Consider the following 26,227-nt stretch of genomic DNA (forward strand, 5'->3'; position numbering starts at 1 on the left):
GGTCAGAATTGTGTCGTACATGTTCATCTCCACACAATGTTGACGTAGATAAGGCCGTGGCATGTGGAACCACACTGTAAAGGTTGGCTAAATCATATGACTATTTTGAAAGGCCTCGCTGTAACAACGCATCCCCCACTTCAGAAAAAAACGTGATGATATWTCACTTCCCATAACAGTCACATTCATGTTGAGTTTTATTGGAGAGAGGAAAGAAAAAAAGGTGCATAAAAGCACCTGTGCRCCAGGTGAATCCTGTCAAACACTGCGATAGGGTGGTAAGTGGCACGAGGCGACTCGAGACAGCTCCTGCCCCCCCTGTTCCGTAAAAGCAAAAATGCTTGTGTTGTCCAGAGCTTCTCTGTCGTGCTGGAGATGGTTGCTGTCGACAGAGGGATGCTCGAAAGCAGAAATTCTTCCAGAACGGGCCCGAGTGGGCACCACTGGTCCACGGACAAAGTACAGGCTGCGTGCGCAGAGACCACGATAACAGACAGAGGAACTTGCTGAGAGATCCCACCACTGACAAGGATAAGTAAAATCGATATGGAAACAAATAGGTTTTTCTTATTTGTGTGGTGGCCAACGAGAAGTCGAGGMCATTTTAAGATCTGTCTGTATACATTCATTTGGATATTTGTAAGGATCAGGCCTTTTTATCATTGTGCAACGCGCCGGGTGATTACATCATATATTCTATTGACCATCGATTTCTTTGTGTTCTAGTTAGTTCCTTGATTGGAGGGAGGCCTACCGTTAGGCGTACAGTGAATAGACTGAAGTATTTTATTTGTATGGTCAGTGGTGCACTTTTTCCACATTAGCTGAGCTTGTAGGAAGCCCTGCTGTTATTGGACGAGTTTGTATCACATGGCCCTCGTCACGTGGCCCCTGAGGAAAAAGGGGTGATTTTTGGTGTAAATCTAGACTGTAATTCTGTAATATATCACAGTACCTCGTAAAACCGACACTAAAACCTCCCGGCCTACAAATCACCGGTCAAATTATGAGTTCATTGTATTATGCGAACGCTTTGTTTTCCAAATATCAAGCTGCAAGTTCGGTTTTTCCAAGTGGGGTCTTTCCCGAGCAAACTTCTTGCGCCTTTGCGTCCAGTTCACCAGGCGCCAGCAGCTATGTCTCGGGCTCCGGCGGCGCAGGCTTCTCCTCTTCTTCCTCCACACTGTCGGGACTGTACAATAACGCAGGGAACATGCCCACCCAAACCCGCAGCATGTATCCCTCTGCGTACGGGCTGGGCACCGGCTCTCTGAACATGCACTGTTCCCACTTTGAACACCCCGACCTCTCCATGATTTGCTCCGGTGGTGACCCGTCCAAGGTGTCCAGCTGCGTTAAGGCGGAGCAGAGACAGAACGAGGACAGTTTACGGATCTACCCCTGGATGAGAAGCTCAGGTACGTGAGCTTAAAATGTATGTTTTCAAAAGAAGAGGAAGGGAGAAAGGAATGGGKCTTTGCTCCCACCTAATAATTACGCTAAACGGTCTTTAAACAGTGTCGTTGCGAAGTGGCCAGAGCGACTTCCTGAACTATGCTTTACGCCGCTTTGCCTGCGCAGAATTTTAATTGCTATACGACCTCAATAAAACCATAATTTAAGACATCTGAATATTCATTAGGCGGTATTGTGTTAAAACAGAGAGAGGGGGCGTTGGATTATTTTACTCCGTCCTCGGGTAGAAAGAAATAGCCTACTTAGGCTATTCCACCACTTTCTGTTGTTTATGCTCTTGGTAAGCGCGCTCTACAACACTGCATGATTTCCAGATGCCTGGTCCCTGCCCTGTGTTCACTGGCTTATATTAGTATCGCAGAAATGCCTCCGAATGTTGCAAACACCATAAATAATACGATGCTAATAGTTGGTTAGCGCTTGGTTTGCGATGTTAGGTTATGTTGTTTTGTTATAGAAACGCCTTTGTCTCACATTCTGAACTGGCTTGTTGAATAGTTTCAGTGGGCCTTACAGCTGCCTACAGCCCACCCAGCAAACAAGTAAATCTAGTCTGAGAAAATKATGCTTACAAAATAGCATTTCATGTTACGCCAGTGTTAGATTAAGTGTACTGTCAAATAATGTGTGTATGTGTGTGTAGATGTGTAAGTGGCTGTGTAGCTGTGGTATATGTCTGTGCACGCGCCTGCCTGTGTTTGTGAGGTGTGCGTTTTTAACGCACACAACAACTTTCAGTGCGCGCGGCTCAAGTGAAAAAGTGTCTGACAACTTTTTGTCTAATGATTTTCAGTAACCTCTCAAGGCCTTGGCTACTACTACCACAAACTTCCTATCAGTCAATTGTCAATTTAGTGCTCCCTTCTCTTGTTAGCCTCTGGCGTAAAACGTACAACATCATAAATCGTTTTGAAAAAGATACGTCCTCATTAGCAGGGCTTTTGACATYTACTAGCAGGTATTCGTTGCCACACGTTTTCTCATAAATTTACACTCGTCGTGTAAGTTGGGTGTACGCTATTTATGTCCTTGTGTGAAATATACGTACTTTAAAAAAGATCCTCATGGAAGCGTGCTCATGTCTGGCATGTCTGTCTCTCTTTGCCAGCCTACCGATTGCTAATTTGGTTATAGGAGCCACCAACTGACTTTGAAAACCTAATTTAGATTTTCAAGTGTCATTTAATGAGGCACYTGGTATAAAGACATACGCTTCATTGGTGTTTGCAATTGCTAAGACTATTCATACACAAATAAATATAACAAATCAAGACATTGCTCAAGTTGACTATGTAGACACAGTGAAGGCGTCCTCTCCTCTCACACACACACACACACCCACACACACACACACACCACACCAACACACACACGACACACCACACACACAACACACACACACACACACACACACACACACACACACACACTCTCTCTCTCTCTCTCTCTCTCTTGTACAGCAACCTATGTGGGGGGACACAATTCACTCCATTCAAAATTCTATTTTCCTAACCCTAAACCTAAAACCTAACCATACTTCTTACCCAACCCTAATCTAACCTAACCCTAACAAAAAAAAACTAACCTTAACCCTAAACGTAAACCCTAGCTTCTAACCCTAACCCTAAAACTAATCCTAGCTCCAACCCTTAACTTAATTCTACACCTTACCCTAAAACCCCCTAGAAATAGCATTTGACCTCGTGGGACTAACAAAATGTCTCCAGTTGGTCAAATTTTTGTTGTTTACTATTCCTGTGGGGACTTCTGGTCCACACAGACACACACACACACACACACACACACACACACACACACACACACACACACACACACACACACACACACACACACACACACACACACACACAACAATCTTTCAGAGATGAGACTTGTTAAAAAAAAGTATTTTCCTGACATGTTCACCTGCATGGCATGGCCTAACAATGAATTTATATAATTTAATTTAGATTAGTTGTTTAACTAGCCTATATGAGTGTGATGTTTGAGCCTAAAACAAAACAAATGCTAGTATGTGAAAGGAAATATTTGGTCTGGAAATACACCCACTTCCCTATAACTCATCCTCAAGCAAATGTCACTTTATAAATAATACCCTTATCAAATATAGTTTATAGATAGTAACACACACACACACACACATTTAACTTTCAATGTTTTATACACTGGGACGGGTGTGTAGTAGACTATGCRCGAGCGTACTAGAGGGCCTCTGAGAGCACAATGCTCGCCCTTGTTAAAACTTCTGACAAAACTGCGTTTCACGGAGAAGAATTCCAGCCAAGTCGTTTCTCTCTGCTGAAACACAAATCACCGAGGACACCATAGGAGAGAAAAATATAATCAATATGAACACCCCCTCTCTCGCTCTCTCTCTCTCTTTCCCTCCCTCTCCCCTTCCTCGGCGGGCTCCCCAGACCTCCAAACCTCCTCCTGTCTCATTTCGAGCCAGTTTCACCCAGAATGTGACACGTCGCCAGAGAGGAAATGAGAACCACACCAGTGACCACGGCGTGCAATAAAACCCCACAGTGCTGCAGCTCAGCTCAGACTCCATTAGATGTCTGCCTTGAGCGGAAACGGGAGGAGACYCGTCCCATTCGCCTCGTATGCGGAACTTTTGGAAGTAAAACCCCTTGTGTATGTCAACAGGGAGTGATCTTGTTTTGCTCCTCGTCTATATGCCATCGAGGTTTATTCGAGAAGGCCCTACGCCTCATTACGAGATAGGGGTCCTGTTGTGTGGTGGAGGTTGTGTTGTTGAGCACATCAAAACTCCCATTTCTGTTCCAAAGGCAATGGAATGTTAGGTATTTTGTGCGAAAGGGAAATGCATGAATACACAGCTGAGCATTTTCAGCTGGATTTTATGGTTTTATAGCCTACTTGTATTTGAATGATACGGAATGATACGGTATATCAGTCCATATAGCATTACAGAGTTCTATTAATTGCACCATGAATGTCAATGAAAAGTAAGTGGCGCTAAGTTCGTTTAGATACTTTACAAAATCTAATGTATTATGCAAATGATGGAATAGGAAACCTATAGATTACCTAAGATGSTCATACAAAACATGTAAAGGCCTATAGTATCTCATTACAAATATTGCTTATTTATTTATTTTCTTATTATTTTCATGAAACGTTGCTGGATTCCAGAGCAAAATGACACTAAGGATTTGTGGTATGCCTATMGCTATACAGTCAACGCTATCTGACCAGGAATACTAATGAAAAAATAACACATTTCTGATAAGTGATACTTTTTACTAGAATTCCATAACTAAATAACAGTGTGGAGATTACTATCACTTCCGTTCAGGCCTATACATCCGCTTCCCTCTTACTACCCCACGGTTATACCTGCGGGGATTGTAAAACTGTTTACTGTACACTCTTAMAATTAGTAGTGGAAACAGCTCGTTAAATGTAACTTTTAGGTGTTTATATTTGCTCTGCAAGTCGTGTTTACAACATAGGCCACTACTGAGGTAGCACAACAGATGCACTACATTTGGCCCAGCTAGATTCAGAATTTGTATTATTTCCAAACTATGAGAACGATTTTCCCCAGTTGCCTTTTATTAACCTCTGAGAAGATAGTAAATAATATCAATATCCTCTCCACAACTAATCCTTCGAATCATATAATCTTCAGAAATATAACTAAATTGTTGCATTTATTCAGCAAATATCACAACATTTCCCTCCACTGCACTTATGCTTTCCATGCACCTTTATCAAAGCTTTGTTATTTAGATTGAAAAAAAAACTAACGACAAGCAATAAACTTATTCGATCTAGATTCGATTTCATTTCGTTTTTTACTCTTTCAGTTTGCTGAGAATTTTTTTTAACGTGTTTTCGCTCGATTTCTGTCTGTTCAGTGTTCTCACGCAAGCTCTGCCTCTGTTATATACAGGTGSAGACAGGAAGCGAGGTCGTCAGACGTACACGCGTTACCAGACGCTGGAGCTTGAGAAGGAGTTCCACTTCAATCGCTACCTGACCCGCCGAAGACGCATAGAGATCGCACACGCGCTGTGTCTGACGGAGAGGCAGATCAAAATCTGGTTCCAGAACCGGAGGATGAAGTGGAAGAAGGAGAACAAGACGCCTGGCCGGAGCTCCCCTGCAGCCGAACCGCCGGGGGGCGAGGAGGACGAGGATGAAGACCAGTAGCGACGGTGAATGGACGGTGAAAAGACTAATGAGCACTACATGAGACTGATATTATATTAAAACCGTAGGGGAAAACCGTGTCCCCCCTATTCTTACACTGAGTTAAACATACAATACTACCTATAAGATTAATGATTAATGTAGCCTATAGCCACGTCTTGTTTTGTTAAAAGTACAGTGAAATTGTATAAAGAAAAAAATTACAATGATTTCTAAGCGATACTAAATAAGCTATTGTTGCTTAAATGTTGATTTAGGTAAGTATTATCTAGTTCTTTGGCATAGACCTGTAATATTGCAAAACCCTGGTTGGGAAAACAAGCCTGTATGCGAGAAAAGTGATCGGCTTTGCAGCAGTTTGGCAACTCTAAGATCATCCTAGCTATTATATTTTCATTCGCTGTCATCTTGTGATCTTCTGGATGTATATTTTATGACTTGTTGTWAGGGCTTTTACCCCTATGTCAATTGATTTTACGTATTTTGTTTTTATTCTTGAGATGTTGGCCTACAGTGGACCACGATATGTAGGAATTTGTATATTTTCGTGTTGTGAGGAACTATTTGTTATTCAATTGCACAAGTGTTCTGTCAATAAAGCAAAAAGTAATCAATTACAAATATTTTTTGTTTTGGATTTCTCTTGGATTGGGTGTGTGCTACATTCCTAAATGCTTAGGCCCTATACGTTTGTAATACATAGGTCTATGCGATGGGCGATGGCCTATCGAGGAGGCTTAGGCTATTTGTTGAATCAGAAATAATATTCTTATCGAAGATTAAAAAAGAAAAAGACAAACGTTAATATTTATGATCGTTCAATGACTAGGTCTAGGCTACATGTACAGTTGTAGGTGATATTTCTTAAATGAATTTCACCAAATGAGTCTACATTAAGCATTTTGTTTAACAAAACTTGTGAACGCATGATACTATCCACAATCTTATCCGAATTTTGTCAACTTTTTTTTCCGCCCATTATCACATTTTGTTGATAGTAGGCTAGCCTTCCACTGACAGGCTAGTCTGGTCAAATAAATAAATAGGCCTATTAATTTGTAGGCCTTATAGCAAAGTGTTATAATTTTCATAGAATATTATTTTGAATCTATGTTTATAAAGACAAGGTAGCCTAAACTGTTTAATTTCTAATGCAGCCCTATGTTTAATTTTGATAAGAATAGGGATACTGGCATTGCTATGAACAGCCTGTCAGTATCATGATTTCGATCCTRTTTAGTTTATTGATGCAAGCGTTTGGGTTATTTTGAATATTTAGTTTAGTGGCATATATTTTAGGCTGACCTATGGATGTTAAATATACCCGTTTGCCCTGGAATTGTTGGCTATAGTCTCTGCCTTGGTTCTGTGCATACAACRCTGACCAAAAGAAGGCTTATATTGGGGGTTGTAACTAATGCGTTTATTGCATCAATGAAAGACCGGAAACCACCATAAAAGTAACAAATAATCAACAAAATGGGAAACAGGCGCTTACGAAAAGGTCTGCTCATGTGCCAGGATTGCAGGCCCTGCATCAATGCCCGTCTTCAGAGTTTARTCTTTCCTTTTTCATATTCGTTAATAATCAACACATTTCATTTGCTTATAGGCGGCATCAATTTGMATCGTTTAGTTATTGTATACTAGACGAAAACGAAACCAGGATGCAAATGSGTTTCATTCTCTTTAGTACCTTCTTAGAAGATATCTTTATGATTTGGGCCTTGGCCACAATGCGGCGATTACATGCCGCAGTGCGAAACATTTTACGCACGCCTTTTGTAGCATAGATGTTCAGTTGAATGTTGATATTTGCATATTTCCATGGTTGTGTTGTTCCACAATATTCGATTAAACCTTCTTTATCAATGTATCTCCTATTGGATATTTTGGTAGACTGGAATGCTTTGTTGTTTARTTTACACGCCTTAAAGTCTGTTTTCAATGCTATATCGGAGCCGTGCAATATTTGTTGTTCTGAAAATGGTTTTGTTCTGAACATACACCACCAATACACCGTCAATACATAAAGCTGGTCTCATGCAAGCAATATTGATGCGAATAATAACACTAACATCTCAACAAAGGCCTCGAGAATGCGTTATTGGCTAACATTGATGTCATTTGAGGATGCAACTATTTAATGAGACATGCTGGTTCATCATTATCTCTTGTTGTAAGTAGTTCTTGTTTTTTAATACAATTTATTTTCTTTWACATTTCAACAATACAATGATATTATAACTAAACAGCTGGAAAAAAGGTCAATATAAGCCCAGTCTTGTCCTCCAACGCATTGTGCCAATAGCACACAAAGATATCCCTTTTCAAATATCTTTGGAAAAAAGACTAGATATGAAATATCTGAGCAATGTAGTTGTATTAATTGCTTATAAGCGCACAGAAACASCCTCACAAGAAACGTTCATGTCTCACCGATCGGCCTACAAAATCTTTCATGTGAAACACAAGAGAAATCCTCCCTATGCTTTTCCTATTTGAGAGAAAAAGATGGCGATGGAGGAACCACTGCTGCTAAAGCAGTCATGAAGAAACGCAATAAATTCCTTGTTGTTTTATGAAAATTTACAACTTTGTGATAGAACTTTATGAGTGCCTGGGTCCTGGGATTGGCCGAGGATGGTCATGTGGATGGGTAACCGTGAACATGAACTTTTTATGATTTCCCAAGTGGTTATATTGCAGCAATCTTTTGGACACCGCACCTTCTGTAGCAACACTGTGCTCGTTCAAGGTTCTAGGCTGTTTAATCGCATGTATGAAATTAAGAAAAGAACCTTGTCCCCGCGCAGTGTTTACAGAGAAACTGGAAGACCTGCCTCCTCGCCCTGCGCTATGCTAATGTGGCCGACTGTGATTGGGATTTCCGCTGCGATGGAGAGAGTGACTGACTGTGAGAGATCTGGACACACCGGAGGGTCTCGTCTCATTTTTCATACCGGGATGCTTCATTCCTGTTGACTAATGTAAATGAAACGGTATGGAGGCGGCCTGCGACACTGTAAAGCCACAGTGGTGACTTCGCGCGCTAATGGCGGTACCGAGCTGGGGCAACAGGAATGCTGTACCGCGAGCTGTGCGAGACTCGCGGATGCTATCCAAGGACTTARTGACGGATTATCAACAAAGGTAAAGAGTGCTTGTCTGTCATTACACTCACGCTGTTTCGTTTCACAGAAAGTTTGAAAACAATTATTCAAAACGCAATCATAACTGCTCTCTCCAATGAAAATATTCACATTTTAAGTGTGCATAAACCTTTAGTAAATATTACATTCTATGATGACGTTCTATAAGATGTCGTCACTCGAAAGTGCTTGGAGATGTTTACCTTGTTATGTGTGCATGACGAATTTGTATTTGGCTGGGAGGCATATTAGAGAAATACATATCGATTTCGATATGCTCATTTGTGGCTGGCTGAGGGTTTTTGTGCTATAAGAATACCCGTGTCCGGGCTGCGAGGGCGAGGTTTGATGTAGCGGCTCCTATGCAAATAGGATTTCTGATGTACAGTCTTGGGTCACCTCTTAAGTGGAATCCTTCATCAAAAAGCACGGAGCTATACAACATTCCTTCGCTCTCATACGCCTCCCTAAAGCGTGGAGACAAACAACACGAGGCACACAACATGGCGTTTTGTAGAGATAGCAGATGATCTTTTGAGTTTAGCATTGAGACTGACCGTCTTTTTTTTCTAAATCCTCCATTACGCTACGGCTTGACAAATAGTGATGTAGCGTATCACTTCCAGATCACCGACACAACGCTTCCAGGTTACTGGACAGTTGGTACGTCTGTGCGGTGTAGAATGTTTTTGTATGTGTCTGCGGGGTGATCTCGCCCACTTTTATTGCTTTATTTCCCCTTTCATTCCCCCTTCTGTGCAATCACCCGGTATTTTTTTACACGCTAGACCCTTTGGTGCCCATTTGTCGTATCCTCATCATTAAAAGGTCCCCACACCCACCATAAAGGCTACTTCCACAGTGCACTTGTTATGATATCTGTTTCATTCTGTAGCCTACTATTTAGTTATTTCAATGTACCACCATACTAGAACTACCACTAATAGCCCATACTTGCTTGCCAATCCTCATCCAAAGTAACAACATATTATTTGTCCAATGTATAATCAATGGCGGTATTATTATTATTATTAGTATATAATGCGTAATTGTGTGTGATACTATTCGMTTCTAGCTGTGTATCAAGGGTCTGGCAGTCTATCTGCTTATATATCTCTCTGCAAGTATATCCATGTGCGTGTGTGTGTCTGTCTGTCTACAGCTTATCACAATACTTCTAATATCAAAATCAATTTTCTTTATCATSTCACGTCAGTATATGACATCCCATCAAACAACACAACAATTCCTTATTCAGTTTATTCAGTAGTACTGCAAAAATACAGACTAAAATCCAAGAAAAAAGTGATATGATAAAAACAAAGAACCACTGGATGAGATGGTATTTAATTGCAACATGTTATAATATACATTTACTATGTCATAGCATAGTACATTTGGTATTGCATCGCATATTGTCAGCAAAATACGCAGCCTACAATAGAAGTTCATCCATGCAGATGCAATAACTATCAAAGAAATAAACGGTAGCAGCCTAGTGCATAAACATATATCCTATTCCACTTAACGATGATAGAGACTTTGTTTTGGATTTCATTTCCAAGTGTGATAAGCTGACTTGGCGGTCTTGTAGCTTTGCAGTAATGCCAGTTGATTTGATCTTGCAGTGACGCAGGTCGCTGGTTGATGCAGCTTCTGCTCCTTCCTAACTCTTTGGTGCCATCTAGCGTCCATTTTTCCATAATGCCCAACAGCCTCCTATATCAGGGCCTTCTGTCTGGTGTGTGTGTGTGTGTGCGTGTGCGTGTGCGTGTGCGCGCATGTGCATTTATGTGTGTCTTTGTGTTCGAGTGTAATAGTGTACAGTTGAAACGTACATTTTTTGCTCCTATGATTGTGCAGAAATGTGTTTGTCGCTAAGTGCGTGAGCTCACAGATGTGATATTTCCAGTGTTATTGCTCCCTCTTCTGAACTATTGCGTGTAACAAAACTGTGAGGCCCTGGCTGGGGCAGGAGATAACAGGAAAGCTGTAATGGGCGGGTTGGGCTCGGTGGCAGTGAAACGTAAAAGAATGCAGAGGTTGTAAATTCTCGAGCTGCTGTTGCCGCGCTTTGATGTGCCTGCGTTTGGGGGAGATTTGTGGCACACATGCAGAAGCCCAAGCCTTAAGGCTCGATTTCGTGCATCCCCCCCCCCACTTCTCCCCCTCTAAAAAGCCCTTCACCAAGACGTAAGCGGATGACCGCTCCAAGGTTATTGCATTGTGCAGTGAGTGGAGCGTGTAGTGGTGGCCCCGTGTTAGAGTCAACCTGGACTCACTCAGTGTAACTTTCACTGTTATTACGCGGCTGACTTTAGTTGGTCATTTGGTGTATTAAGTGATGTTGTGTGCTCTCTCCCCAAGGAAACAACCGTGCTATAAATGCAATATGGCCTTATTATTTGTGAGGGTTGTGTTGAAGTGGAGACACAGTGAGAGGGGTATGGAGCTGTGGTGGTGGATAAAGGGGAGGTGTGTGTGTGTGTGTGTGTGTGTGTGTGTGTGTGTTGGAAGCATACAGGATTTGTCCTTGGTCACTGTTTTCATTTGGTTTAGTGGGGTCGTACACTCAAGGCAGTCATTTGTAAACACCTCGAGACATTTTTTCGTACCGTGTGTATGTGTGTGTGTTACATTGAGCTGGCTAATTGTTTAGTTTTAATGTCAAATTTTATTTTACAGCTCAGGGATTCGATCTTGCAACCTTTCGGTTACAAGTCCAACGCTCTAACCACTAGGCTGGCTACCTGCCGTCTAGCCTATGTTACAACAACATAATAATTTCCCTTTGAAGTGTGTATTTTACTATATCAGAATACAGTAATGACTAAATATCTATATGTTGACTGACAACCATGATTAAAATTGACAAAACGTCAGAATATTAGCAATACAACGTGTTAGAAGTAATTAGGTCTAAAATAGGCCTATATGAAACTCTATGAGACTAACGCTATGACACATTTAATGAGTAACCTGTCCAAAGCTTTTGGCTGTAGGCCGATCAGGTAACAGTCTAGTGACTTCACAAGAATTGAAAGTCCGTGAAGGACTAGTCACTTTCTGGAGAACAATAATAAATATGTAAGAAACGGTCTGCCCGGTCTATCACTAACCAGTACAAGTCATTCACTTAAAACCACATGATGCTGCATGGGCCTATATAGGCTACGGTAACACTATTTGCTAATATTGATCAAATGAGTTTGCTAATATTTGATTAWAGTTCTAAACGTTAAACTATGYATTTCCAAGCTAAACATGTGCGGAAAAGCATGGTTGTTATAGTTACCTTTAATTTATGCATTATTCACTTAGGCTATCTACCTCCGTTTAATTCGATATTTCCACACACTGTCATGCATGTAAAGACTTGCAGAATGCCTTATGCAGAACTGGGAGTTTTTTCAGAATTATCGAGTCGCTGTGTTTGCAATGAAAATGTATAAGACTGGTGAATCCTCGGTTTAATTTAATACAATTGACTAAAAAGTAGAATATTTCAATCACAATAATCACTTTCAATGATAAAAAAAAGGTTAAAAGTAGGATTACTGTTTATGACAACTGTAGCAGAATGGGGCAGAGAAGTGTCAAACACAGATGCTTCTTTTCGATAACCGAATGAATTAGGCTACGCACGCTARTGYGCACTAAACCGGCGAATAGAAGTGCGCACTAAACCGGCGAAWAGAAGTCAAATGGTTCAAAATACTTCTGAATTGCTTATTGTGTTATGGTTAGGCTAAGTGCACTTATATAATAAGCACTTAAAACAAATGTACAGTAAAGTAAAAGCTAAGCCAGGGGCATTTGTTATAACTTCTGTTGCCACCACTTGTTTTCAATTCCAATCGTGTCTGTGAATTTACAAGCCCCCATAAAGTCATAAAACACTAAAACACTTTCCCCAGTGAAATAAAACAGCAACTCCAAAACACAAGACACCACAACTCGTTTACAGTTTTCTTGTATTTTAATGAAAGGCCTACATTATCACCAAGATTACAGATAGGCCTATGAAAATCTACAATCGACAAAATTGGCCTTTTGACACTATACGCAGTTATTAACTTAGCAGAACAAACAATCGAGGTGTTTAATCGTGCAAATTATACTTGTAACGACAATTATTTCCATCAAAAGGCTGCGCGTAAAACCCCTTTTATCCACAGTAGCAAATATAACACTTACAAGGAAATGTAGGCTTATTACTACTTGACTTTGTTTCACACACATACTCATATACATACATGTATTAATATATTATAACTTAAACAAATATACAGAACAATGCAAGACCATGAAAAGAGCACATACTTACATATGCATATGTCATGCGGAACTCGGGGGACTATGAGGTAGTTCCGGGAAACATGACAAAAAGTGACAGGCGAGTGTTTCCTCCCTGGTCTGTATAAACAAATCACAACTTTTTCTCCATACAGTCAGACGCATCTTCACTTGGATTTCCGGTCATAGTCCATATATATTGTGTAATGTTCAATGAATTGGTATCCAGTGTGTTGCTTCTCATGCAATTTGTAGACAACTTTTCTGCAGTGCAGTTTTGTCCACAAAAGTTACCAAGTCAGAGTACTTCAGCTGGCTTTACCTTGCTGTTCGTAAAGTAATAAGGAGACCTGCAACGAGACAAAAAGCAAAATGAGAATTGGTTCAGAGGAACAGACATTAAAGTTAGTTTTTACGCAATAATMGCCCCATATCATCAGATCATTATGCTGAAATGTGCATTGTTAAGACTGAAAAAAATTGTCTTATGGTAGTTATTATTAATTMATTATTAACCGAGACTTAGACTGGCCCATTTCTCTGTGTACTTTAACAAATGGTCACACAATGGACGTTTTCCGTTCACACAAAACTAAGCCAAGCCAAAGGAAGCTCTGTGTCCTGGTTTGAAAGGGAACCAAAATGAAAGTAAAAATACACAGACTGCCGGCGCTATTCTACAGACAACACTTGTATGAGGACCGGACTTATTTATGGGACTGGCTAATTTATGATTTTGTAAATGCCATTTGTAAATGAAAAACAGATCCAGACCTGACTTGACTCGTGGTAGAAAAGTCAGCGAAACATGTAAAGCTTTACAACGCGTAATGACCTTCCCAGTCAATAATTTGGAAATAAAAACCGGTGCATGAAATGTGGTCAGGGCAGCGTGCATGTAAATACATACTCAGACTAGACAAATGCGGTAATAAGGAACTTGTATGATACCGCAACGTAGGCCAGAGCCGTTCAACAAACAACCAATGGTAACATATCGACTAATGTATGGCAGCTAATTTGCTCTAAACATTTATAAAAGCCAGGGCTCTCAAAATATTGTATCATATTCAACTAATATAGGAATATTGTTCAGTGAAGGCAACTGTTGCAAAACGCGAAGCAATTGTAATGCTGAATATTACAATAAATTCCAATAAATATAATAAGCACGTGCATGTTGAAATATACTTTAAGTATATTGTCAAATACCCGGATGGAAATCGCTATGGGAATCATGGTGATGATAATGTGCTGTAAGAGGGGAGAGGACATATTTCATCACATATCTACTGTACTGAGCGAATAAATCAGACCACCAAAAATATAAACACAAAATATTTCAAATGCAGAAGATAACTCAAACTCCCATTTGTGCGTCTCTATATGATTTACGTTTTCAAGTCCTTTTTAATGTGGGGATTATTTGAAGGGTCATATTTGTTGTCTTGAGTGAATAGGGCCTTTACCGTATATGGCTCACCAAAGACCAAAGAGAAGGGGGAGAAATGTCTATGTATTCAATTTACCACTTTAAAATTCCAGTGTGATTCGTATTGTGCAATCTCATTGGAAGGAGAGAAAGGCGAAAGAGATGGGAGAGAAAAAACGCCTGCTCTCGGGTTTGCGCTGGGGTCCCCCGGCGCATGCAATCACAGCCCCCCCTCCAGGGTGCTATTTTGCAGGCACTGACGCACGCTATTGGTCAGCGCCTGGTCAGATGGTATGGTTTCCCTCTGTCCCGCACTGGCACATCGCCACCCAGCRCCCCCCCTCAACTAAAACCCAATCTCCGATAAACTACTAATAGCTAAACCASTTGGACTATAAAACACAACAAATCATAAACCAAGGAAAAKAACCTGTACCCTCCCAATGAGTTCCTATTTTGTAAACTCAACTTTTCCAGTGACTCTGCCTGGAGGACAAGAGTCTTTCTTGGGACAGATACCGTTATACTCCTCCGGATACACTGATCCTTTAAGACACTATCCTGGTGCTGCCTATGGCGCTACCAGCGTTCAAGACAAGGCGTATCCATCCTCGTATTACCAGCAGGCGAACGGTGCCTATGGCCGGGCCAGCGCCGCCGGTGCATGCGACTACGCAGCAGCCAGCTTTTACAGGGAAAAGGACCCCGCCTGCACCCTCGCCAGCATAGAGGAACATTCGCTCGTCCTGAGCCAAGACCATCGCAAAACGGACTGCTCGGGGCAAAATAAAAGCATATTCGGGGACAGCGAGGACCAGAARCCCTCGACGCCCGTTTATCCGTGGATGCAGAGGATGAACTCGTGTAACGGTGAGTCCACATTGTCATGTCATTTGTTTTTTCTTACGGTTTGTTTTGTTTTTTGCCTGTCTGGGCTGATACATAGAGCTTGCCTATTACATGTGACCTGCAGCAGCACTGTATAGCGCCGGAAGAGCATACAGTGGGAAATATTGTCGCTCTGGTTGTGTCTTAACACCCAGRCTGAAAGTAAAGGAAGCAAAGCATGCTATACAAAAGAAAATGTACACTTTTGATGAGTCCTCCATAAGTACCGTTTTTTCTCCCCATAAACTGTTGTGATTATGGTTCCTATCGCCTCAAGGCTGACATTATTCACGTTGTAGATTAAAATCGCACGGCACACGAACACATCYTTGGCAACAATGGAGCAGCAGTTCCATCAAAGATGGGTTCTTATCACAAAATGGCTCGTATTGTTTTTCTGACAGGGTTCCAGCTATTAGTGTTTAGTTATTCACCACAAAAAGACTCTCACTATCACAAAGTTCAAAATGTATCACAAGGCAAATACACATAGTGACAGTGCTATGGGTTACAGTTATAAATGATGTCCGAGGCATGAAATATGATAGGGAAACACATTACACAACAATAGAGGAATAAATTAGCACTATAAATTACATTCGGGGAATTCCGTTTCGACACAAAAAAAGAACTAAAACAGCTCTTAATAGACAGTGAGCGAGAGCTACTCTTCCTTGACTGTTGGATATCCTAACATTTGAATTATGATCACTTTAAGTGCACCCTTCTGTATAGGCTTTTTATTGTTTTCTGTCTCTAAGCAGAAGCTGTGTGTGACTTGCCAGAAGCAGTGTGGGTAAATTAGTGAATGCTTAGAATTATGATGATCAATAAAGAGCTCCTTGTTCTTTAATGTTATGATGCGCCATGGTTTGCCCCTACTGCAGGCTAGAATGTGTTTATGAAGATAAAATACTTTGTTATTAAACTTGTCAAAACTAACACCCCTTCTCTGAATAACTTATCTTGTCGTATGTGTGGAAGAAAAAAAACAGGAAATAACATGATATTTCAGTTGCTTATATGTAATGCTGGCGCTCATTGTTTGGCGCAAAAATACACCCATGATTCAAATATCGTGCATATTTGTAAAAAATATGACATAACCCTGTGCAATAGGATGTAAACAGCACTTTTACGAACTAATTTAAGGGCAGCTTCCAGGACTATATAAATTATATCTTTATTTTTGCTACTGTACACCACATGTCTACCAGTAAGGCGTAAATCTTCAGCAAAAGCTCACGAGTTCCAGTCATGGTATTCGCCYCAAGCTCTTTCTCATCGGACATAGCCTGTCTATATCAGTGGTATAAACACAAGTTAATGTTTGACTYTCTCTTCCTTTTCTTCTGACAGGGACCTTCGGTAACCCCGGTCGAAGGGGTCGTCAAACGTACACCCGCTACCAGACGCTCGAGCTGGAGAAAGAGTTYCATTTTAACAGGTACCTTACCCGGAGGCGCCGTATCGAGATCGCGCACGCACTGTGCCTAACAGAACGCCAGATCAAAATTTGGTTCCAGAACCGAAGGATGAAGTGGAAAAAAGAGAATAAACTGATCAACTCCTCTCAGACCAGTGGAGAGGAGGAAGAAGAGAAGAGGTCAGAGTAAAGAAAAGAAGAAGACAAAAAAAATGCATAAAATGGCTTATGGCATCATCTTCGGATATCCTACACGTATGAAGATACTACCTTCATATGTCCAAAGTTCCCACCGGTAAAGTTGTGTTTGGTAAATTTGTTGTAGCATTCCAGAAGTTCACTTAACTGTCTATTTTTGTTATTGTTATTGTCATTTTATGTTTCTTTTTTTWAAATCATGATTCTGGTAGCCGAATGACAGTGTTTTTGTGCGCTTGCCTCTTGATTTAGGATGTGGCCCAAAAAACGATTGGTCATGTTTAACGAAACTATTTGAAATATAYGTYATATTCGTGTTCATATTTAAACTGTATAGAAATAAAAGGAAATTCTCCTTGTATGGTGAATTAATGTATTTCTTTTGTAAGTTAAATACCCAGCCAGTTGTTTTGTTGACTTGTTGTATAGTGTCATGGGGAGAACATACTCGATCTACTGATAATWCAAAAATACCAAAAGACTGGGTCAAAAGTTTATATTTTATGGATTTTATACGTGGTTTATGTTTGTGGTTTTGTCACAAATAGGTATCTACTTACGAAATCATTCAATAAAATGTAATAATTATTCAACCTGTCTTGCACGGTCTGAGCGAGCATACTTTACAGGTCTTTGAGATTTTGTCACTGCTTAGAACGCCATTTTCAGTAAGTAGACTAGAACACATTTGGCTCAGGAAGTGAAATAGGCCTAGGCCTATATAATTCACAATTATGTCCAGAACAAAACTTGTGGATAAGGTTATGAAACAGGAAATCATAGGAAAGCTAAATTCCCCTCTGGAAAACGTATTTTAAAGAACTGTCTACCATTTGGCCCTGCATAAAAACARCGAGCACCGTCCATCTGCTGCAGYTATAAAGGTATGCGCAAACACTGACTTGGTCATAAACCAAGGTTTGCTCTTTCACAGGTGTATGAAACACACGAATTTAAGTTTAACCGATGCAAGTGAATACCTAAGGCTCAAACAGTGACAGCAAACTGTGCGAGGCTGATTGAATTAATGGCTGGGAGAGAAAGTTGACCTGTCCRCCCAGACACTCAAGTGTCCATTCCACGACCCCCATGTCTCTCAATGGTCACGTTCCCTTTCCAGGTACCATCAGTGTGACATTTCATATTCAATAGAACCCTCGGGCCTGGTATTCCCTAGTAGATAATTACACACAAATGATCTGGAAATTGTCAACCGACAACMTCCCCAGTGTACATGACACATAAAGTRGCCAAGACATCATAGTGTTGTCATTTGGAATTTGAAGGAAAACAGCACAAATACATATGGGGGCTACTTGTGAACTACAGCAAAATCTATAGAAGTGGGTCTTGCTTGGAGTAGACTGATATTCTCCAGGTTTCATGTTACAGAAGTACCACACACACTTAAAATAGCCTCACGTGTGATATGTGGATACGTAGAATGCGTAAGTATCAATCTGTCTCCCCTTGGAGATAGTCTGGACTATTTCAACTATCCTTTTCCGGTCTATATGTAAGCATAAATGTATGTTCTGTATAGGGGGGGGGGGGTACATATCATGGCACTCATAGCCTACATGAAATAACTTGCGCCTTTCAATCAACAAACCATAAATCAATTATTACCGTATATCATGACTTTGCATTCCTCTCGTGAACAGCGACACGTTTCCAGTCAATAACTTTGCATGCATGGTGCATTAGAAAAGAGCATAAAATACATAGACAAATGATGTGATGTCGAAACAACACCTTTATTTCCTGTCACGGCTAGGCCTACTCACCGACGACATTTTACTTACAGGTAAGAAACATTACGAGGTGTGCCATTAGCTTAAGACTGAAGGTTTATTATTCGCTTTAGAGTCTAGACCTATTGTGTGGTATGTTCTAAATACAGACCTTTCCGACTTCCTAAAAATAGTCTCGTAACCTCAAATAAATAATACAAAAAGGGAATTATATATTAATATGACTAATATCATAGTGTTCAATATCTATGTTATTATTATTATTATTATTATCTATGATGGAGAGCCAGTGTGACTAAAATCTTACGAGACACTTCCCCTGGGCATGGTAGAATGAACAGGACTCTAAAATCGGCATCATAGCTATAAACGTTATTAGCTGTAGTGTGTGTTGGTCTACTGTATTAATATTCAGTTATTAATGGTGCATTTATTGCCACGAGCCCACTTGTTCTCCCATCGAAAAGGTTAGCAAAGACGCAAAATGATACTGCGATCACAACAACCGATAAAGAAAGTTATGGGATAACAAATAATTTTTATTCTTTCCGAAAAGAGACCTACATCCTAACTAAAACTCCTTCTCTAAAGTCCTTCTTTACTGCATTAAATTAAATTCCCAGTAGGTGACGCTCTCTGCCAACACGGAGCACAACCCTGCAATGGGGAGGCACACGTTGACTTGAGTCTAACGACTCCCTCCTCGTCATCATTTGTAACCATAGAGCATGAATTACCTCTTGAAGTCATCAGTGAGAATTTACGACTGGTCAACAAAAGCACGTGATTCTCAAACGCACCCCCACCCCCATATTTGGCCGCATACATAGCAAAAACGAAGTACAGTGCATTGCTATAATTCATTAATACATCATAAATCGTGAAGCACAGCGTTATAACGACCAAGATCTACAAATCAAGCCCTCTAAAACAACCTAAATGAGCTCTTACTTTGTAAACTCGTTCTCAGGGCGCTACCCAAATGGCCCCGACTATCAGTTACTAAATTATGGAACTAGCAGCAGCGCTATGAACGCCTCGTACAGGGACTCCGGCACCATGCATTCGGGCTCTTACGGCTACAACTACAATGGKATGGACCTGACCGTCAATCGTTCATCCAATACTGGCCACTTTGGGGCTGTTGGGGATAACTCCCGGGGTTTCCAGTCTCCCGCTCCGGAGACGCGGTTCAGGCAGCCGTCAAGCTGCTCGCTGGCGTCCCCGGAGCCGCTGCCGTGCTCCAACAGCGAGAGTCTGGGACCCAAATGCTCCTCGCCCCCWTCCGACCAGAGCGCCTGCACGACGGGCAGTAACCTCACCAACACCACACATTTCACTGAAATAGACGAGGTGAGCGCTTCCTCCGAGACCGAGGAGGGCACCCATAGAGCCAGCGCCAACCCCGCCGCCCGGACGCAGCAGAAGCAAGAGTCCACAGCAACCTCCAACACCACGGCATCGAGCGATGGCCAAGCACCACAGATATTCCCTTGGATGCGGAAACTGCACATTAGCCATGGTATATAGCCTACGTGATGTCTATCTCTACTTATTTTGATATCAGAAAGGTTGTGTTTTGTGTGTTCGTTTTATCCGTTAGCGTTTCCTCTTGTTGCTCCTGGTGGTGCCTATATTTTAGCAAATTCCACAAAAGCACCATAAATCTGTCAAGAGGGTAAGCCTCGCAGGGCTAGAGAAGGGAACGGGGTGAGAGAGAGAGAGGGCAAAACGGCAGGAAGACTTAAAAGTTGTTGTTCCTTTGAAAAGTTAAGCTTTATTACGTGTGGGAACTTTATTACTGCAGGGCGGAGAAGAACGGCAATAAAATGTGGAGAATGGAGAAAGGCAGTAGAGAAAGAAAAAGAGTGCAAGAAGTTGAGGGATGTATTAAGGACAGTGGCTATTCAGGAAAGAAAATACTAATGTTGTAACCAAGCATGTTCTTTGTAATGTGGAATAAGATGCCCAGTGAAAGGAATGCATTGATAGCCTAAGAAAATACACAAAAATACCCTAATACAGCCGGATGAGGCGTGTAAGCACCATTTGCGGTAGTTTTATGTGCAGTGATAGCCGTTGCCTATATCGGTGGACTCGGTCGTGTGTTGTGGTACAAACGTGGGCTGGTCAAAGTTATTGAGTATTTGCTTGTGTAATGCTTTTGGTCGTTCTTTCTCGTTAATGTTTATCCCCTTGCGTTTTATCCATGCTATTCAGATATGACTGGACCAGACGGCAAAAGGGCCCGAACAGCATACACTCGCTATCAGACGCTAGAGCTGGAAAAAGAGTTCCATTTCAATAGGTACCTTACCCGGAGGAGGAGAATAGAGATAGCCCACGCGCTGTGCCTCTCAGAACGGCAAATAAAGATCTGGTTCCAAAACCGAAGGATGAAATGGAAAAAGGACAATAAACTGAAGAGCATGAGTCTGGCTACTGCAGGTAACGCTTTCCAGCCATAGACGTCACGCAAGTAAATAATACACTAAAAGAAAAGAATACACACATTCAAAATAGTTTTTAAAAACACTATAACTGAGTACTGTAGAGCGCGGCATCTTTTGGCATGTTGTTGATGTTTTAGGGCAACTTAACTTATACTGTGGTACTGCTTCTRTAAAAACAGTTCATATTCATATGTTGTTGTCTTTTTAATACAACAGTGATTATTGTTTGGAGGGGGGAAAAAAGAAAAACAGCTATCAATGCCGCCCGTTGTTATTGTTATAAATATCGTTTATGTGTCAAGTGCTATGTTACTGCTTTCTTGAAAGTTGGCATGTGAGCTCTTAAATGTTATAACTTATTTACAAACTATAACGAATATACTTTACGAGTTTACAGCATTAGAGACTCCTCTGCCCAAACATGAAGTTAAGCTATTTTAGACAGGCCCCTGTATTGCTTTAGCAGGAGTCACGGTGTGTTATATATGATCACCTTCATGTTTTCATACCATTGTTTGAATAATTTCTTTGGATTATTGTGTCATGTGTTTAAATTACTCATTTATTTTTTTGAAAAAAGGGACACTTGTATATACAAAATCGTGACTAGAATTCCCGTATCCGTTCATACGTGTGTATAGTTATATTCCAAATGTAATTGTATATTATTGGATCATGCTTATGTTCCAGAAAGGATGTATATATTAGACATTTTTCATGTGACCAATTGGCTATTTGTATTGGGCAGAGTGAATGACAAGTGTGTGGGGGAAAATGACAATTGTCATGTCGGACTGCCTGTAAGCATTTTGCCAATAAGCTTTTTGTATTTGTTTGTAGCTTACCTTGGAGTAGAAAATAAAGTTCCTCATACTCAGACCAAACCCCTCGAGCACACTGCTTGTAATTCTCTACCCCCTGCCTACCTCACAAACGACTCAGTTGGGGTCAAACACGCATCAAACTCCCAGACCCCCTGTCTACCCACTGTCCAAACCTGGTAGACATGTATCCTGCTTTGTACGACATCAGCTGTCAATTCGTCTCAAAACCTTATCAAAATACTTCGGGAATATGTCTTCCACAAATGCAGTCGGYCAAATGATAGGCTGGAGTTAAGTCATACATGGAACAATCGCAGTTACGCATTACGCACAAGGACATAGCCACTGCAGTCATTCCCATGTTTAAAATGCAACCTGAGGGACATGTGGCAATCCCAACGACAAAACAACTGAAACTCAACTAAAATACACACCGAGCACACACTCTTGGCCCATCTCTTGTTGACAAACTTTCACATCCAAAACATTAACGAATTGGGCACTTTTCTGTAATGATTTCCTCATTGTTAAACGGCGCCCCTCCTGTACAAATTAGTTTACGTCTCACTTTCAGTAAACAAGCACTGAACTTTCAAACTTACCCGTGGGTTCTCAACCGTTGTTTCTGGTCCTACGCTACTTTTTAGAGCCGAGTAAAGGTCCTGCCAAAAAGCCCCATCTGCCCGGTGCTGCCTGGCCAATTGCGTTTTGAAAATTTGCTTTCCCCTTTGGCCAAACTATACCAAAAGAAGCTATGACATTTACATGTCAAACGGATGAGGGTTTTATCTTGAAGTTAGATCGTAAAAATCGCCCAGGCCACCGACAGATACCCCTTACTGGCTCTCAAAAGTCACGTGGGGTCCATAAAGTTAGTTTTATGGTTTTGGGGAGTTGACAATATATATTTCACATTCTAGAATGCAAGTGACGGTTTAACTGCTTCCGAGGGATTCTAAAGGGTCAGTAGTTAGACAAGAGCTCTGTAGTAGGCCACTGCCGTGCCCTTGTCTGGTACACACAATGTCAGCGCTCCAGTTCGAACCATTTCAAGGCAGAAATGTAACCCGTGGACTGTATGAATGCACCAACTGCACAGTAAGTCCAGTTTTAAGGCTTATTTGGCTGGTGGCTAGGCCTAGGGGCAAGGGAGGAAGGGAGGAAGGAGAGGGGAGGCATCGTGTGTAATGACTGTCATTTATTTGACTCTCAACAGTGGTTTTGATATGGTGCTGAGTCTCTGGACCTTCATATATTTCGGGTATTTTAGTTAGGCCTATCTGCTATGTGTGGGGACATGTGATATAGGCGTCATAGATACATGTGTTTATGTGTGCTTGTGAATATGCTTTAGTTGTGTATTTGTGGATGTAACTATACAAACCTTGACCTCTGCCTCTGAGGGAATTCATGTAGACTCAACTGTTGAGGGAAGTTACTTAGACATATAGCCTGTCGTTTTTTATTGTCGTTTTGCATCTATGAAATAAAGTTTTGTTGTGGTATACACTTTGACATCCTGATTCGGAAGTATTGTTATTAGATATAAAATTATTGAAATGTTCTTGTCAATAATCTCATGACGTATTAATAAAAAAATGTAAAAAGCTAAGGCGTTAAGGTGCTTGGTAACCTGGAGTGGAGTTGCTTCAGCCACAAACAGATTGCAGCAAAGGCTACTCGACGTTCATGGCGTTGGGTCCTTAGACAGCATAGAGCTGTGAACAGAAAAGAGAAAAGTTCAAAGTGATTATTAATATGAATATGAGCGTAATATGCGTGATTATGGTTGTACATTGTTTCTATCTGTCTGATTTGAGGATCAGATATGTTATTGTGATTATCCAGTGGGCAATAGATTAATTTTACCCACACTGGTTTAGTGTATGGAATGGATATCAATGACAGCAATCAGAAAATGTCACCAAGTCCACTATGCCAAATTCCATGATTTTCATAGAACGACCACACACACACACACCCACACCCACACCCACACCCACACACACACACACACACACACACACAATAATGATATGCGTCCTAGAGGTACAAGCAAATCTTTGTTCGTACCCTGCCCAAGTATTTTCAAGCAGGGAGGGTGTGAATAACAAAACTGGATGCGAACATTCACATTCGACCCCTGTATCAAAATGTCCATGTAGGCAGGACTATTTCAAGGAACAAAGCCTTGAGTTAAAATCCTTGAGATATATTCAATACCATGGAAATGGCACCTCTGTATGACGTATGATTAAATCATGTAAATTGTTTAATAGTTGTGTCAACGCGACACTTACATTTGAGACTGTAGCTGAACTCAATTGTAAACTTTAAACTCTAAATCATTACATGTCCTTGTGTAAAGATCTTTATCGTGGAATCTCTGGCAGTTACTGTCGTTCAAAAAACAGAGGATACAGACGTCATTATTTTAACAATTAGTAGCTATGTAGTCTACCCAAAGCAGGGGGCAACCGCAACAGAGATAGGCTAGCGAATCAACGGCTGCTAATAGGGAGGGATTTTATTTCGGAAGTTCCTCAGAACTCGTCTACAGATCTCCAACTGTCATTAATTATTTTCTCTCAGATCTATCCCAATGTATTTTCAATATGGTGACGACTGGCCCTCTTCTAGTATTTTCAACCGTCTGRACAGTTCTTGTTTATAAGGACAGTTGTGCGTGCACATAATGCAAAATATTAAGAAAAAAACATCTTTACGCAGTGGAATATTCACCAGAAAAGTTATTCAGAATCAACAGTTTTGGTTAGTCGCTCTGGATAAGAGCGTCTGCTAAATGACTTAAATGTAAATGTAATGGTTAGCGTTATTCATATTCATGACAGGCCAAAATTAATTCACAAGGATATKAGGTTTTATATGTCTAATGGCAACTTTTGCATTTGATAATCGGAAAATGGAAAATCCACTACAGGCTTCTTTCTATATGAGGCCTATTTAAACTTCTATTCCTTTGACGAATAACAGCAAAACGAACTATGAGCAGACAGATGTAAACACGTTATTAATGTTTAGTTTCACAAGAATACTTATATTACAATAACAATTGCCAATTAGGTTAATATCAGATTATTTTCACTGAGACTGCATTTAATTGCACTTTCTCTTTTCACAAATATTATCAAAATCAACATTGCAAAATCAATCATATATTCAGCTGTTGGGAAGCGTCCCATACGGTAGACAATTTGAAAATCCAATATTGTCCAGTGGGATCTCATGTGTTTTTTAACTCTCAATCCTACAGCGTCCTATTTATACAAAAMAAATGAATATTGGGTTTCCGGTGTATTTTACTCTTGGCTCGTGGTGTGTGTGTGTATGTGCTTGTGAGCGCGTAACAGACCGAGGAAGTTCCAGCCAGTAAACAGGAAGGCGAAACTCAGGTCGCGAGGAGAGGTTAGGGCTTCCATTTCATTTTTCATTGGCTTCCTTTTTATAATGATAGACAACAGTCGGGAGGGCTCTGGCCAGAGGCCTCAGCCGGTCACAGAAGTAGTGCGCGACATATGCATTTTCTTCTCTTCAAAGTTGTCCAACGGGTTCACCGACCTAAACCCCCACGATGTCGACCACTTMGTTTTTTCATCATCCGTTTACCGTTTAAGTAGGCTGCATGTACTTTTTGAACAGTCAGAGGCTTAGCATGAGCATAAAAGTTTGTAGATGTGTGGGTGAGTAACTAGGCGACAGCTTTTTCATTGCAAGGTGTGTGTGCTTTTACGTGTGGGTGTGGGGTGTGTTTTGGTTATGTGTAGGCACAACATGAGAGAGCAGAGAGAAGCGTATCGGTAAATGGGTAGGACAAMTTGTATTGTGGTTTTAACAGATATTCTAAGATGTGTGTCACAAGCCTTGGTCTTTTGCAGTGCTTTCAATTTGAGGCGTGTAATATAGCCAATTTCATTTGAGTTTAAAGAGAACATGACTGACCTACATGACTGATCTTGAATTATGGCAAACTTGTTCATGGAATTTGGAGAATTGCTGTTGCTTGTGTACCATATGAGCACGACTTTCCCGTTTGTCTGTGTCTCTACTGTTATTTGGTATCACAAAAACCTMAAAATCTTTCCGGTCTTTTCGACCTGGAAC

At 40.9% G+C, this 26,227-nt stretch overlaps 4 protein-coding genes across 5 annotated transcripts in view; all 4 read left to right on the forward strand.

The window, feature by feature from the left end:
- The first annotated feature begins 567 nt into the window (after positions 1-567).
- hoxb7a (homeobox B7a) lies at positions 568-6,303 on the forward strand. Its single transcript, XM_024135978.2, has 2 exons — positions 568-1,418; positions 5,423-6,303. The coding sequence occupies exons 1-2, from the start codon at positions 1,007-1,009 to the stop codon at positions 5,680-5,682; spliced, it is 672 nt and encodes a 223-aa protein (XP_023991746.1). The 5' UTR covers positions 568-1,006; the 3' UTR covers positions 5,683-6,303.
- Positions 6,304-8,395: 2,092 nt separating this feature from the next.
- The window catches only part of LOC112068781 (homeobox protein Hox-B3a), a 56,660-nt gene continuing 38,828 nt past the window's right edge, over positions 8,396-26,227 (forward strand). Inside the window, exon 1 of one of the 2 annotated variants that reach the window (XM_024135980.2) lies at positions 8,396-8,835. The gene's annotated coding sequence lies outside the window, so the exon portion shown is untranslated. Of the gene's footprint in view, positions 8,836-23,111; positions 23,204-26,227 lie in introns of those variants that run through there. The other variant, XM_024135981.2, reaches the window with a different exon arrangement.
- On the forward strand, positions 13,516-17,667 carry hoxb6a (homeobox B6a). Its single transcript, XM_024135993.2, has 2 exons — positions 13,516-15,432; positions 16,810-17,667. The coding sequence occupies exons 1-2, from the start codon at positions 15,006-15,008 to the stop codon at positions 17,064-17,066; spliced, it is 684 nt and encodes a 227-aa protein (XP_023991761.1). The 5' UTR covers positions 13,516-15,005; the 3' UTR covers positions 17,067-17,667.
- On the forward strand, positions 19,496-23,620 carry hoxb5a (homeobox B5a). The gene is made up of 2 exons (XM_024135991.2): positions 19,496-20,350; positions 21,049-23,620. The coding sequence occupies exons 1-2, from the start codon at positions 19,768-19,770 to the stop codon at positions 21,294-21,296; spliced, it is 831 nt and encodes a 276-aa protein (XP_023991759.1). The 5' UTR covers positions 19,496-19,767; the 3' UTR covers positions 21,297-23,620.

Source organism: Salvelinus sp. IW2-2015, unplaced genomic scaffold, assembly GCF_002910315.2.
Source record: "Salvelinus sp. IW2-2015 unplaced genomic scaffold, ASM291031v2 Un_scaffold712, whole genome shotgun sequence".
NCBI classification, from domain to species: Eukaryota; Metazoa; Chordata; class Actinopteri; order Salmoniformes; family Salmonidae; genus Salvelinus; species Salvelinus sp. IW2-2015.